This window comes from Thermobia domestica, chromosome 13, assembly GCF_964235325.1.
Source record: "Thermobia domestica chromosome 13, izTheDome1.hap1.1, whole genome shotgun sequence".
Classification (NCBI taxonomy): Eukaryota; Metazoa; Arthropoda; class Insecta; order Zygentoma; family Lepismatidae; genus Thermobia; species Thermobia domestica.
Window position 1 is genome coordinate 121832956 of NC_137466.1, and position 17359 is coordinate 121850314.

At 34.0% G+C, this 17359-nt stretch overlaps 1 protein-coding gene across 2 annotated transcripts in view; it reads left to right on the forward strand.

Annotated features, from left to right (window-relative positions):
• The window catches only part of LOC145668460 (coiled-coil domain-containing protein 13-like), a 66563-nt gene that overhangs the window by 41253 nt on the left and 7951 nt on the right, over window positions 1–17359 (forward strand). For both annotated transcript variants that reach the window (XM_081736352.1, XM_081736351.1), the window contains exons 6-8: window positions 986–1096; window positions 2206–2303; window positions 15940–16039. In XM_081736352.1, coding sequence (XP_081592478.1) covers window positions 986–1096; window positions 2206–2303; window positions 15940–16039 — 309 coding nt within the window. The remainder of the gene's footprint in view (window positions 1–985; window positions 1097–2205; window positions 2304–15939; window positions 16040–17359) is intronic.

Consider the following 17359-nt stretch of genomic DNA (forward strand, 5'->3'; position numbering starts at 1 on the left):
CCAAATGATTCTGTGTTCACTGCTATCAAGGCTTATCATTTGCCTACTTTGGGCCAATCATAAAGTCAGAGCATATCTCAAAATTCGGTTGATGTCATGTCTGGGAATTTCACCTTGCAGAGAATACTCTGTATACCAATTGAACATTAATGAAATATGCATTTTTGGATTGCGTATTCGTGACTACCTTTACGCTGATAAGGATCCCCATCCACAGTCTCTCAATTTCGAAATAGGGTATCTTGAAATTTGGCGTTTTCGCGATTTTGGACAGCCCTAGCTCTGAAACTATGCACTTTTCCCCACAGGTCCATATGAACTTTTCCTTTTATGTTGATGTAAGGAATCACCTCTTACAGTTTGTCGGTATAGTTCATTAATACCCTGTATATAGCTGAATTGATGGTTTTATATCGGGCAATCAGGTATTGAGATGGAGCCAGAGCAAAGGTTTAAAACACAAGCCAAAACGTCGGGTCCCGGACCTGATTTCTGACACCACCGCAGTGTTCAGGCTTCAAGTGGCCAAGACCTTTCCAACGCGACTACCTGTTTCCAAAACCTCATTGTTTAATAATCGAATAGAACGGACCCGAACCAAAAATTTCGAGAGCCCATTTTCGGGGCTTCGAGGCTAGGACCCGATTTCTTACATTATCGTTGTGCTCAAGCGACCCGAGCCTTTCCAACGCCACCACCCTTATACAAAACTCCACATTTAATAGGCAAATAGAAGGGACCCGAGTCCATAACATTGGAAAGAAATTTGTTTTGTTTTACGAAAGGTTTATATTTTTCGCTTCTCGAATTTTTCCCCCTGATTTTTGAAACATGTTTAGATTTCCGCTTTAAGAAAATGTTTCGCTTCCAAAAGATATTTTTTTTTCAATATTCAATGGAGCATTTTTGGAAAAACTATGGCCATCCTATCCAAAGCAGATTTCTTTGATTACTGTAATGCTAATAATGGAAACACATTTTTCAGAAACAACTAAAAAGCGTGCAGGAAGAACTGAACGAAAGAAGGCAGGAGAAAGAACACATGGCCAAGGAATGGGACGACGAAAGAAACCTATTGCAACAAGATCTAGCACGGGTAAGATATCTATTGTTTTTCTTTCTTTTGTGAAGGGTAAATAAAATACCGTGTCATGATGCCGCTACTACTTCAATTCATTGAATCAATTAAAATTACTTCTTTTCTTTATAAAATAGTAAATTTTGAACAAATTCCAAAATTATTTGTCTTATTACATTTAATTTCATTATCGAGTTTCAAACCGAAGCAGAAGATAAACTAAATCTTTCTTTAACGGATATTAAATTCGGATCGATTTTATTGGGTGTTCTATTTGAGTAATTCAAGTGCTGTAACCGCTGATCGCCAACAAATTACAACACATATCTGAAGCTCTTTTTCATTGATTCTTGTTAAAGCTCAACCGTACCCACCCTTAACAGATTGACTTGTTGTGGATTTTCCATTGTTTCTTTTGTGAATTCATTTCATTCATTTTTTAAGCTACCGAGAAATATTAAAAGAGATTTCGTTTACCTTATATTGGTAATTTGTTTCTGATAAGCAAATAAGTCAAAATTGAAACTTAGGCAACTGTGAGGCAGTAATTTCGCCTCTAGTCCCAACCATTAGTTTTCCAACTTCTAATTAAATTTATCTCTTTGATAAAGAGCTCTGGAGCGGTAAAGTCGACTGACCAGTGATCTTGGTAATAGATTGGGGAATGAGTAATCATCTCAATGCAAGTCCCATAGTCACCGCCATAGTATTGTTAGTTTTTGACCGCAGTCCACTACTTCTTTTTGTTAAATCATTGATAGGCAAACTCCGTAAAGTCACCCGAATCTGGAGAGTCCGGACTGTACATCTATCCGGACACTGACCAAATCCAGCACTGTTTTACTTCGAATATCCCTCAGTTGACCACTGCAGCCAAAGCATTGTTCTCGTAATTATTTCCAATATTATTATTCTCTCGCCTATCAATTTTTTTAAATTTCCTTATTGGTTTACACAGAAGTAATGAGTCAATCAGCACTTAGATTTAGATGGAAAACAGAAGTATGGCCAGATTTTGCAATATATATATATATATATATATATATATATATATATATATATATATATATATAGAGAGAGAGAGAGAGAGAGAGAGAGTTCTATTTAAATTTATTTTTTTCTTACAGGAAAAATCACTGAATGGGCAGCTTAAAAGCCTAATTATAGAACGCGATAGTAAAATAGAAAAGATGGAACAAAAACTAAAATCATCAAAATTTTCGAAGTAAGTAAGAGACTGCATGTTTTAACCAGTATTTTTGAATCTATAGATACAATATAATTTATGATTTGTTTAACATACTTTGCAAATGGAATCTATATATCAGATTTGTCTAAAAAATATTTATTTATTTATTGTCTTAAACAGAGAATATAATATCCAATTACAGAAAACCTGAACAAAATATTTTACAATTTTATTATTGTAATAGATTTAAAAGAACAACAGTAATAATAATAAAAAAATTATAATAATAAGAAGAATATAGATAAATATTATACAATTAATTTTCTAACAAATTATTTAAAATTGAAGTAGCTACAGTAGCAAAAATACATTAAATTAATACATCTATAAACATACATGTGAATATACTTTATAGAAATTCGTAAAACATTTTGTCGCAATAATTCACAATAAGTTTGAAATGGAATAACAAAATCTAAATACGGCAATTTCTGTAATATAATGTTATATGTTTTGCACATTCCAACCAATGGTGAATTGATGTAATGCTCCGTTCTAGGTTTATCATATAATAATACGTATCTCTGTCAAGCATTAGCCATTTTTACGTTAAATTTTAATAGTCCCAAAAACGAACTGTTATCTTACATACCTTTAACCAGTTTGTATAAAATACTTGTTCATTTATTTTTTGTCTGGTAGATAATTTAGTATAACCAAATTTATTTAACAAATGTTGGAATGATATTGTAAGTCTCCTAGCTGATACTTGATATTTCCAGAAATATAAGTAAGGTAGAAAACGTTTCTGAATTGCTTCTATTTTATTGGAATGGGAGAAGGCAAACGTTTTCCATATTAAGGATCCGTATTCCAACTTACTTCTTACTAGACTATTAAATAAAGCTTTATTAGAATCAATAGTTTTAAAGTTTGCAGCATTTCTGATAATAAAATCTAACTGTTTGTATGCACATTTTACTATATAATCCACGTGATAGCTAAATGTAAGTTTTGAATCTACTATTACACCCAAGTCCTTAATATAATTTATCTTCTGAAGTAACTGTTTATTAATTGTATATTGAACTTCCGGACTATGCTTTTAACATTAGTAAATACAATGTAATTACACTTCTTAGTATTAAATTGGTCTATTTCTTACCGACCAGTTATACAAGTCATCAATATATTGTTGTAGACGTAGGCTATCTTTATGTATTTTTACTTCAGTAAATAATTTAATGTCATCTGCGTACATGAGACAGTTGGCATATTTAACCGTATCAAATATATCATTAATACAATATAAAAAGAAGAGGTCTAAGGTTGGACCTTTGAGGTACTCCGTTATTACAACTATATTCTACGGACAATTGTTTGCACATTACATATTGCATTCGATTCGTAAGGTATAATCGAAAGAGTTTTATATATTGTGAACATAATCCAAATTTATCAAGTTTATCTATTAATGTAGTATTATCGATCTTGTAAAATGCTTTGGAAAAGTAGAAATAGACTGAGTGGACAGATGAACACCTATGGAAAATAGTATATATGTATTGAACGTAATTAATTAAAGTTGTCATTGTAGATCTGCCAGGGTAAAACTTATGTTGAAACTCTGAAATATGTGGTTTAACATGTTTTAGAATTAGATCAAACAAAATTTGTTCAAATATTTTTGCTGGTGCGCATAATATTTTATAGGCCGATAATTTTCAATTATTTTACTATTTCCAGATTTCAAAACAGGACATACTCGAGTTGTTTTCCATAATGTAAGGAAACAACTAGTTTTTATAATCATATTAAAGATAGTGCATAACGGATTGATAAGTAGTTCAGAGCATGCCTTAAGCATATAAGAAGGTAATTCATCAGGTCCATCAGCCTTTTTGGTTTAAGTTTTTTAATAGCAATTCTATATTCAATTAATAGATACAGTATTTAAATTATGAGAAACAAACATATTATCACTAGTGGGCCAGTCCATAGTATTGGGAAAGGTTTCATATACAGATTGAAAGAATTGGCCATACCCATCAGCTATACTTTTACCAGTTTTCAATATGTTATTTGGTATTTTAGTATACTATTATTATGTCTCATTTTTCCCTATTTGTTTTGAACTAAATTCCAAAAAGAACGGATATCACGTTTAATGTTTCTTTTAATTTGCTTTACAAAATCAGAATATGCGATTTTTATCATTTTGTTCAATTCTCTTCTAGTCTGTATGAACATAATTTTATTATATTCAGAAAATTTAATTTTTTCTATAGTATTCTTTTAATTTTAATTTATCTATAATATTCTTTGTGAACCAACATGGATATTTCTTTTGAGCACATATCCTTTTTCTGGGAACAGTTACATCAAATATTGAGTTCAAAATCTGATAAAAGTTGTAAACTGCATCCTCCACATTACAAGAGGTACTTACAATATTAAAGTTGGCTTCACCTAGGGGTTTATATAATTGTATAAAATCTGATCTTTTAAAATTTCGTTCAATAGCATAGTCATTTTTATATAGTTAATTACTCGTTCTTGTTTAATCGCAATAATTAATGGGGATGGTGTTTATCCGGTTTAACCAATGGGTCATTTTCTTTGAAGATATCAATTCTTTCTTCAAAGTTCGATAAAATTAGGTCAATAATTACAATTCCTAATATTATTCATTGAGCACGAAACAGAAATATTTTTTTTACAAAATCTGATAGTGTTTTGTAACAAGTCCATCCTGTCGTAAGATCATAGTTAAAATCAGTGATTAAACGAAGATTAAAATCTCCTATTACAATTACATTCTCATTAAACCATTCGTAATTTGTTTCAAATAAATTATATAAAAGATATGTAACTTTCAATTTTAGATCCAGGACAAAAATAAATTTCAAAAATGTAATATACTTGGTGGTTTAAAATTATTCTAACACAGATAACTTCATTTTCATTACCCAGGTCAATTCTTTAAGAGACGATATCCTCTTTTACTACAATCAGTACTCCACCACCTCTTTTATTTAATCTATCAGTACGGTAGACTTTATGAGAATCAGTAAATAATTCATTATTTGTAATTCTACCATGCAACCATGTTTCTGTTAATACAATAATGTTGTATTAACAAGATAAGCTATTCAGATAAAACTCATTAATTTTAGTGTTTAAACCATTTACATTTTGATAATAAATAGTCATTCCATTATGAGAATCCATCTATTATATATTTAAAACATCTTCAAGTTTTTAAATACAAACACATTCCTATCACCTACCCTTTTTCTCAGTTTTATTGTACCTGCATCATAAACCCACAAATAAGCATAACCCTTCTCCCGTTTAACTTTCCTAGCCTGTCTCATAATATCCTTTCTATATCGAGTTAGACTTTGATTGATATACACGGATTGGTCTTTACTGAAGCCATCTTGAATTGCGTTCAAATTTCTTCTAACCTTCCGTTTTCGCAAGAATTCCTCTTTTTCAATTCTCCTAACAAACTTAACAATAATACCACTTTCAGGCTGATTTGAAGTCTGTTTCAACCTATGCCATACATCGATTGCTTCCCTCTTTACATCTAAGTCTAAAGCATGACCGACACTTTTTACAATTTCATAAGTATTTTCATTCAGTAACTGTGGAATTCCGTATATTTCAATAGTATTTCTCCTATTATATTGATCTACATGGTCTATAAAATCAAAATTTTAATGATTTTCCCAGTTCACGTTCAAGTTCTTTATTAGGCTAGTTTTAGACGAAAGCATTTACCGTAACATTTCTCGTAGCAGATGTGCTGCCAAAAATCTCGTATAATATTCTATATCTCGCATAATATTCTATTTGAAAGTGTATGGTGCTTTTACACTGTAGCATTTTGATAAGCATCTTGTCATGATATACTAAACAAATCACTGGAGAAGAGCGCAATTATGGCTCCGAAACTAAAGCGTGAAGTAGCTAAAGCTATAGTGGTTGTAAGTAGTGCTGTTGAATTTTTGTGACATTTTCGGTTTTCGGTTTTTGAGAAAACCGGTTTTCTGAAAACCGAATACCGCAAATGCGGTTTTCAAAACCGAAACCGCAAATGCGGATTTTGAAACCGAAACAGCAAAAGCGGTTTTCAAAACCGAAACCGCAAATGCGGTTTTCAAAACTGAAACCGCAAAAACGGTTTTCAAAACCGAAACCGCAAATGCGGTTTTGGAAACCGAAACCGCAAAAGTGGTTTTCAAAACCGAAACCGCAAAAGCGGTTTTCAAAACCGAAACCGCAAATGCGGTTTTCAAAACCGAAAGCCACTCGAAACCATGTTTGCGGCTTAATAAACGAAACCCTGTTTGTTCTTTTCAAAGCAGAAACAATGTTTGATGTTTTTAATTACACCTTTTAACAATTGTGAAAGCATCTATTGATCGAGATAATTGTATTGATTTATGTCTGTGTTTTAATTTTTTTTTTATTTGCTCCAAGACTATTATGGTAATATATGCAGCACTGTGCGAAAGGGATAGTTCGATGGTTGTACAAGTCACAGCTAAATTAGGGTTGCAATATTTTAAAATCAGAAAAGTGAGGAGTTCTAAACCGTAAGTACTGATGTGAACTTGTGTGTTACAAATACTGACCTGGGATCCTTGGCACTGTTTTTTTTTTTTTTTTTTTTTTTTTTTAGTTACTTCTTTGATGACACTTCCAATGTACTTTTCGGTTGCAGGGAAGCAAACTAGACCCCACCTGATTTTCATATATTTTGTAAATTAGAACACGAGGAACACGAATCTGAAGGAATTTTGACATTTCGAATGTCGGAACTCGTGATATTCGAACATAAAGTGACCATGGAAGCAAACTGGACCCAACCTGATTTTTATATATTTTGTAAAGTAGACCACAAAGAACACGAATCTGAAGGAATTTCGACATTCCGACTTGAACTCGAGATACTAGAACTTATACAATAGTTTTACATAGTATGTATAAAATTAACGAAGAAAGTTCTGTTGCTTTTTGACCTATCACCTTAGAGCATCGATATGTCACCTAAGACCAGGGGTGTAGCCAGCAGGTTTCTGTAGGAGGGTCCCGTCGTTTTTGAAGGTGGGCCAGCTACAATCTAAAAAAAAAAAGTGTTGCAGCTAGTGTTTTTGAAGCCTGAAAAAAACTCGAAAATTTTGGTTTCCTTCCGGAAAACTAAAAACACTGTTTTTAGCTTCTTCTTCTTCTTCTTCTTCTTATTATTATTATTATTATTATTATTATTATTATTATTATTAATAATAATAATAATAATAATAATAATAATAATAATCTCATAAATTATATTACAGATAGTTTGTATTATGTTTAACTAAGAACTACTGCCCCCGACCAAACATTATACCTTTGTGCATAACTATTTCAATACACAGAACCGATCTATATAGGTAAACAAGAAAGTTCTATCGCTTTCTCACCCACCATCTCCAAACATTCATATGTCACCTAACACGTACCTGGAAGATCAAGAATAGATCGACGACCTTCTGCAAACGTTCTGGAAGGCCATTTATTCCATCGCGATAGAGGTTGGTGTTCCGTGAAGCGAAGAAGGTATCAACTGCATTTTGCACCTCTACTTGGGATTTGAGCTGGCATCCTTTTAAGGTGATTGTCCAAGGAAGGGAACAGATTATAATCGGACGGTGAAATGTCCAGGCAGTATGGCGGATGCCTCCAGGGTTTTGAGTTTTTCTTGAACACGGCTCAACTGCTGACAGTAGATAGTTGCATTAAAGTTCTGCTCTGACCAGCCGGTAGCAGTTCCCGATGCACGATGTCGCGAGCAGTCCACCAAACACACAGCAGGACTTTCTGTTGCATTACTGGTTTCAGCTGTTTTGGAACCAGTTCATGGGATTTTAACCAATGATGACGACGCCATGGAGCTTCTCATCACATGTCAACATCCTGTCCTGAAATGGCTCATTCCTCAGACGAGACAGCATTAAGAAACACAGGTGTCTGCTCGCGTAGCCTTCTGGCCCGGAGTTAATTCATGTGGAACCAATAGACTCAAATTGTAGTGCTTCCCAAGTTGATGGAGGTGCTGCCGGATGGTTTCTCCACTCACATTGAATGTTAGCCCCAGTTCCTCATAGGTCTCTCCACTGTTCGCCTCAATTGCTACCTGAAGATCTTCATTTTGTACATGTGTTGGTCTTCCGGCACGTGGTGAGTCTTTCGTGAGTGTTTTGTCACCATCCTTAAACTTTCTAAATCACCCTTGCACTGTCTGCGTAATCACGACACCATCACGAAAGGCCTGAGATATCTTCCGCCCCACTGCAGTGGCGTTTGACCCAAGTTTGAACTCGTACAGCATACACACACTTATGACGCTCTGTGGAGGTTCCATATTCACTCTGTCCTTACACAAGTTCACGTTGTAACTGAACTGCCACAAGCAGGTAGAATGTTGGATATACCCACACCAACATCTGACCTACGCCTTTTCTCCATTCGCATTCAACTCACGGTGTGAGGATCAATTGAACACAGACCTCCACAAAAAGTGACAGAACTTTCTTGGTTACCTTTATATATCTCACAGGACATAATATGTTTCGTATAGAGAATATATCTATATTAAACTTAAAGTTTTAATATCTCGAGTTCCGGAAGTCGTAATGTCAAAAAACCTTGAGATTCGTGTTCCTTTTCCTTGTGATCTAGTTTACGAAATATATAAAAATCAGGTTTACTTCCGTGGTAACTTTATGTTCGAATATCTCGAGTTACGAAATCCGGAATGTCAAAACTCCTTCAGATTCGTGTTCCTCGTGGTCTAATTTACAAAATATATAAAAATAAAGTGGAGTCCAGTTTGCTTCCTTGGTCACTTTATGATCGAATATCTCGAGTTCCGAAATTCGGAATGTCAAAATTCCTTCAGATTCGTGTTTCTCGTGGTCTAATTTTAAAAAAATGTATAAAAATTCAGGTGGGGTCCAGTTGCTTCCTTGCAGCCTACTTTTCAAATGAAACTGAGTTTTCCAGACTGTACATTTTGCTTCAAACTGAGTGCTGCCCTGGCTAACATACTTAAATTCGCTTCTATAAGAGTCGTTAAAGTTACACTTGAAATTGTCGTTCGCCATTCTTGTAGCTTATGAAGGCATGAATAATTCAAGTATGTTTGTCACAACATCTACAAACGAATATTCATTCGTATAGAACCTCCAATTCATTACATTAAAAACACATGAACTACACAAAGAAAACCATTGTGCATTACAGCAGATCTCTTATTAGCAAATGGCCCTACACCCGCGCACTGCTCAGATAGCTCACAGCCTGAGCCTGAGCGCGAGTCCAAATTTAACTCAATCGCGATTAAGATTGTCAGAGGTGTAGCGGTTTACGTTGAATATACCAACACTTTATCCACAAAGTCGTCTTAGATTTTTCTCCAATCCCAAAAAGCGGGTGGTTTTTCGTGATTAAGATACGTTTAAGCGAGGGACGAATATAGAACCCGAAAATCGGGTGGTACCCGCAAAAATCGGGTAATATGACAACACTAAGCTAAATAGAAAATAAGGTATATCCCTATTTAAGATCACTACACCTGCAACTCATGAAATCCAATTTGAAATCTCATCTACTTGGACTGAGATCTTTTATATTATCATTACTCTTTCACCTTGTTTTTAAATAGTACTGCCACTCTTTCTTTTGTTAAAAAAACACCACCTCCCTTTCTTAAAAAAAAGAAAAAGAAAAGAAAAAATTTAGATCGCAATACACAATTTTATTGTTGATTTGTTGCCACTCCGATAAATGTGAATGTTGTAGTTCATGCGTGAAGGGAACACCGATCATATTTTATTCTATATCTTTTTACTTCCCAATAACGATAGCCGTGCCCCTTTTGTGAGAAACTGCAACTTATTTTTTTTTTTTATTCTGCCAATTGTAAAAGTATACTAAACAAGAATTTTCCTACACATTAAGACATTTTACGAAAAAATATCCTCTTTCCCCTCTGTAAATTTTGAACATTTTTTCCCTACGCCGAGGGAAATTTCCCTCCATCTGGCAACTGTGAGCCGAAGATGGGAAAGATTCTTTGATGTTTTCTCGTCGTTACTTGATATTAGTGCTGTCGAATTTTTTGTGACTTTAGCAGTTTTTGGTTTTTGAGAAAACCGTTTTTCTGAAAACCGAAAACCGCAAAAGGGTTTTCAAAACCGAAACCGCAAATGCGGTTTTCAAAACCGAAACCGCACAAAAAACGGTTTTCAAAACCGAAACCGCAAAAAAATGTTTTGAAAACCGAAACCGCAAAAGAGGTTTTCAAAACCGACATTTCTGTTTTATGAAATTTCACTTTTTTTCAAAAACCGGTTTTCGGTTTTTCAAAAACCGATTTCGACAGCACTAGTTGTAACAACAGTTCTCGCCGGTTATATTAAAAAACGAAAACCACAAAGAAGTATATGGGCAAAGAATTGGTTGTTGCGGAGGGATGATAACATTTCAGTTCTTTCTATGGTAGAGAAAGAACTGAAGCCTGAGGATCCTATTGCATTCAATAACTTCCTGCGTATGGATAATGAACCCTTCGAAAAGTTCTTTGTACAAACAAGGATGCTGCTCATATTTAGCAATAGTAATAATAGCATCCCTAACAATAATAGCATCCCTAACAATAATAGCATCCCTACTCCAACTCATTTTTCTTCAATACAATTCAATTTCCCACACAAAACAAGAGCATGGATATTTGGCATAAAATCTTTCGCTTCCTTTTAACATACCACGGCGGACCTGAAATGTTGAGAAAAATGCTACAAAATGGAGCAGGTTCTATCGACAAGAAATGCCACAGGATATGCCATGGCATGTGAAATGCTACTTTACACGGTAAGATATCGATGATACGAGAAATGCTACGATAAATGCTTCCGTTTAAAACTAGCCTAAGAGCTTTTTATTTTCATTTCGAATTTGAGATTCTGAAGCAATTTGTAGATATCTCTCAAACATGGAATATCGGGATCTTGAGCAACTTCCGCGTGCATACCAGTGCGTCTGCTTTTTGAACAATTTTTACACCTCCATGATTGATTCATAGATTTAATGTATTCAATATCAGTATTGGTTAATTTAGCACATTTCAAATGGCATAGATAATAAGTTTGTGCATTGAACTTCGGATGATCCTTGTCTTGATATCGATTTTTCACATTCAATACACGCACTCATTTATTATCGTGTTTTTGTTTCTTATACAATAACCGACAACTTAGCGATATTAGGACGCACTCCGAATATATTAACTCGGTGCTGGCAGCAGTTTCGCCGATTCCAAGAGGTTCATCCGGCTGAAGTAGCACTCTTATTGGTTACGTACCGATGACGTCACAAAGTTTCAAGTTCAATCTGCTACTATGCTTGTTGCTTTCGTTTCTCTGTTTTCTGTGTGCGTGCGTTTAAAAAGAGAGAGAGGATATTATCAATATGCTTACTTGTAGAATACATTGCATTATAATTCTTGATTTATTTTCACTTTATACGCGGTACAAATATATAATCCTTAAATAAGTCTTCGTCCTAACAAAAGTTTTAGAAAACGCACTACAAATAAATGTTATTACTGTCTACAATAAATTTTAACATTTTTATTAGATCAAATATTAGCTGATGGTTCTCCCAATACAATAAATACATTGGCTTTTGCAGAAATCGTGCACTTTGTAAAGTAACACCTTCTTTTGATTTCAAATTTACATACAGAACTTGGATTCCACTCACTTGATGATGGAAAATTAAAAACGTCTTGACTCAGTTACTTTTATCATGTGCAAAAATGGCTCCCAAAGTTACTTTACATTACACGCTTCAGTTCGTCTTCATTTGCATCCAAGAGTAGGTCTGGTTTAGAAGTATTTGACGGCAAATAGCGTTGCAGTGTCTTTATGCGTGATGCTCTTTGAATCACGTCAAACGCACAGCATAAGCTTCCTGGGCGTCAGTGTGAGCTTTGCCACAAACTGTGGAGCTGCTTCTCACTTCAACCACAATCTTTCTCACACATTGTTGTCATACGCTATATATACTTTTCATCAATCGTGATCAATCGCTTCAGAAATAGCTCGAGTTCCTTACGTTTTAGTAAGTATTCAAAGACAGAAATTCGACCCTTTAAATGTATTTGAGTCAGATCATGTGGCATCCACACATCGAGCTTCTTTTTGTGCCAGTTTTCCCAAATTGTTTGACAGTGTTTGGTGATGCATGTTTAGGTCATTGGCTATGTTATGACTGCTTACGTGCTCAGTTTTTGCCAAAATATCGTTCACTTTGGTTATGATTGGTTACTCACTGCGAGGAGCATTCTAGACATTGAGTTTCAAGAACAAAAGAGACTGAATCATATTTTGGCTGTTGCTTTTGATATCGCATCTTGCCCATAATAAACAGTACAAATTTCTTCATAGGCTTGCGCAGCATTCGCGCCTTTATCGAAATAAAATTGTACAATGTAGCGTAGTTGCGCCGAGAGTTCACTCACTTCACAGCGCAATACCTTAAGTTTGATTATAAGAATTCTAATAATTTCTGCATATCAACTGACAAATGACGTTAGGCCTGACCCGCTATGATTCATATTCTGAGATTTGGGGCACTAACACAATCTCATATGCAAAAGGCTCAATACTTTTTAGACTACCTGATATTATTATAAGATAGGTCGTTTACTCGTATTTTGCAGTTTAGCTCAGGAATACTTGGCTACTTATTGGAAATTCAATAGCTAACGTGAGAAAATTGAGTAAGACAAAATTATTGGTACATATTAATATAACGTAGAGGAAGATGTGTAAATCTTCGTTTAAAATTACATTAATTGCTCATTTTATCAAAAGAATAACTAAAACACTGTCAAAAGATTTTACTTAGCTTCTCATTCGACTTTTCTCCTACATATGACTGGATTCATGGCCCTCAAACTTCTTAATATAAATAGTTTCAGTTTTGAGATTAACTAGGGAAGATCGGGGCTATTTGAGTTAAAAATAAGAGAAATAGTCAGTAAGCATTTATTGTGCGCAGCAGCACCATAAACTTCTGTTCAGTTTTGAGATTATTGTTCGTGTAAATGTTATGTTTTTACTCGTATTATTCTCAGTTTATTCAACAGTTGCTGGGAATGTGAATATTTTCTTAGCAAGGTAATTTTTAAAAAGCCAAGCATGCTCTTGAATAATCAGCGGCGAAGCGTACTATGAGGCTCTGAGGCCGGGCCTACCCTGTTTTCTACCGTATATTTTCTTTATCTTTGGTTTCTTATAAAATAAAGTCAATACTTCAACATTTCGTTTTTTCGGCAACAAAATAGTGGGTTGGAAACACTTGGAAAGTCCTTCCGTCTGAGCCTCACCAGTTTACCAGACTGGCTTACGGACTGTGCTGATCAGAGAGCGAAGCTATTAACGCTGGGAATTGCACGCATTATTGGGAAGGTGCGAAGCCTCGCCTCTGGGAGTTTTCTTTTAGCATAGAAGGCATCTTTCAATGCTAATATGTTATAAAATGATACCCTTAACACAGAGTAAGTTGTTTCTGTGAACAATTATCTGTTTATATTAGTGATAATTTGTTAAATTTAGGTATATACTCTCAAGAGTTATTCAGAGTAGGTTTTTTTCTTCCTACACGGGGCCTGCACCATAATAGCTTGTAGAATGTCTGATACATTAAACATATATATAAATTTACCAAACGCCACTGTACAGGTCAAAATAATATTTCTGTGTAATTTTAGATGAGTTTTCCAATACATAGAATCAGTGGGGTATTTACACTTTTGTTTCGGGGAGCTTTGCTAAATTTATTCCTGGAAATGTGAAAATTCTGCACTATATATGAAGCAATAAAAAGTTCCGATAAAATTTCGGTTGAGTGCTTAAGTCCGGAACCCACCCCCTTAAATATATAACTGCATAGAATACAATATTAAATATATTGCGTTAATTAAAATGAAGTTCCTTCTGAGCATTAACATTTCTAGTTAAGATGCGAGTAACAAACGCTTATCCAAGAAATTTGACAGTTAACTGTAAGAATGTACTTAGTTTTTGCTCCCCCTCGATTTTCAAATATGCAGGAAATGAAAACAGCAACTAAGGAGGAAATTCCCCTAATCTCCCCTGCAAATCCCAGACAGAAGAAAATATGAACTACACTTCAAAATATTTGTAGTGGAGCCAAATGGGAATATTCCATTAATACACATTGCGTGTTTTCCTCAATGTAAATATTTGTTGAATAATAATAATAATAATAATAATAATAATAATAATAATAATAATAATAATAATAATAATAATAATAATAATAATAATAATATGTAAACATGCACGTCAATTTTACTCTAAACACTGTTAGAAACATAGCTAACAAAATTCCTTGAAATAAATAGATTTGGTAGTTTCATTTGTGTAGCTCAGTAAGAAAATATAATTATAACCATAATTTTAAACATTCAATGATATATTAACTGTTATAAACGTTATTAGTTTATCGGGCCTACCCTACTTGTGGGAATACGCTTCGCCACTGTAATTTTAAACTGTTTCCTGTATATAACTAAATATTCATACATTATAATTTAAACAAAAAATTAAAAATAAAATCATTTGTTACATTCTTGTATATTCATCATCAGAGATTTCAAATGCAAAATGGCTTCAAATTAGAGTAGAACTAGATGACCAAGTGCCATAGTATGGTAACTCAGTGGTGGAGCACTCACCTCTTGTAAGAAGGATCCCTGGTTTGATCCCAGGCCATGTGTGTTTGTAGTGAACAACATCTGGTCTCGAAGTTTCCCCGTTTCCTACCGAATTTTCGTTTCAGCAACTATTTCATAATCATCCACTTTCCTTAATCATCCGTCTCCTCTAGCCTCAAAAAACACAAAGAAGCCCACTGAAATATAAACAGACAATGACACAAGCTGCAGAAAAATGAAATTTACATTGCATTATGAAATCTGAAAAGGAAAGAAAGAAAAAAGAATGTTCCTAAAAGTAAAGCAACCAATTTCTTAATCAGCCAAAGATGATTAACATTTATATAATTAATTTGATATATGGACAAAATAGAGGATTCTTTAGACAGAGGAGGGTAGCTGGTTGTTTTGAACCAGTGTACGAGAAAATTCACTTGTGTATAAAAGCTCACGTTAAAATTATGTACTCTTGTACCTAATTTTGTTTGTTCTTTGTTTAGTGGTTGTGCAAAATGCTCTTAAATTTGTGTTTAGGGACCTCGTTCCGTAAGTGTTCGCAAAACTTGCGGTACTCTACGCAGCGCAAATAATGCAACAAATAATAACTACTATGCTGACTATTAAAATAAAATACAAACAGCAAATTAAAATACAAACTTTACGTTGCGTTGACGCAAACTGCTACAGGATGGGGCCTTATATGTTAAAATATATTCTGATTATGGATGTAATGTAAGCTTATGATTGCTATGAAATAAACCTAGTAAAATTGAATATTGGATTTTTAGTCTAGTAAGATAGTTCTAATTGCGAAAAATGCTCCTTAAAAACGTTTCTGTGCTATCTGATTTGACTTAAAATTTAATTCCACAGTGACGAACATACAGAAGAGGACCACCCAAAAATGAAAGTTGAAAATACACCAAGTTACAATCATTCGAATAAAAACAGCGAATTAAACGCAGCGTCACAGGTAAAAGTAACTTATTTTAATCTTAATAATTAAACAGACTTTCTTCTTTTTAAGAATGAAATTGACTAATTCATATTCATTTTTTACGTAATTTTATTAAACTTTTATTTATTTATTAAGAGATAATGTAAGCAACTAGGCTAGTTGTCGCCCGGGGCAAGAACTCGTCTTAACGTTCCCCTGACCAAATAAACCAAAACGCTCCCCGACTACAACTGATACTGGCTTTCATTTTTTCTTCAGTGGTAAAGCTTGATTTTTAAATTGCAGTACATAGTTTAATTTTTAGTACAAGATAAATCACCAAACTAATTTGTATTTGATAGGCAAATAATCTGAGAGTAGCATGCTTGACATGTTGCTAAAGTCTTTATAATAAGAACAGCAAAAAACAATGTTTTGTAGTTATATCGGGATGCGCATATGTGTAGAACGAATCAACAGTCTTGCTTTAGAATAGAATATTTAATTATGACTAACAGTCAAGCTGTTGTCTCGAGTATTATACTCGGACACTTTGCAAAACTCTTAAATCGATCGAAGTTAAATGAAAACACAAAAACGTGGAACTAAAATTTAACTTTATGGGCTCTTTTAGCTGCAAAGGTTTTTACAATGTCCTCAAAAGATAGCTGTAAAGCTAACTTATGATCTATGGATATTATCCTAAGGTTGGTGAGTCATTGTTCTGTTAAGTTTCTGAGATATTTTTTTAATGATCTTTAGTTTGCTAGAACTCTATTCCATGCTTTATAGTAAAAATAAATGTTTGCCCAGTTTCGCGCCCCCCAATCCACCGCCCGGGACAAGTCCCATTTGACCGCCCTTAGTTACGTCACTGAATGTAACCGCACAAATGATTTATTTCACTATTATGTGAATATTCGTTGAATTTCTGTGTTGGAAATATTCGAACATTGCCATCTAAGATACTTTGACCCCGGAACATCGCGTCTTGAAAATTAGTGAGGATGCTTTAATTCCAATCCATAACCGGGGGTCTCGAGGAATGGGATACCTCCAGACTAAGCGGAAAGTTTGAGATTCTTTCCCAGAAATTTTTGAAAATTTACCCTCCTTAAAACTGCAGCTTTAGGTATTTTAGAATGAAAATTGATTCTTGTTTATTTGCTTGCTTTTCGTGTTTTTTTTTTTTTTAAATAAAATAAAATATTCTTGAATAAGTGTATGGTGACGTAGCCAGGGAGGTTCTAGTGTTCTAATCTTCCATTTTAGTTCTTGTCACGCCACTCTGAATGCAACTGAATGAATAAATAAAAATAACCATAAGTAAAGGAATTCTTAATATAGATAATTTAA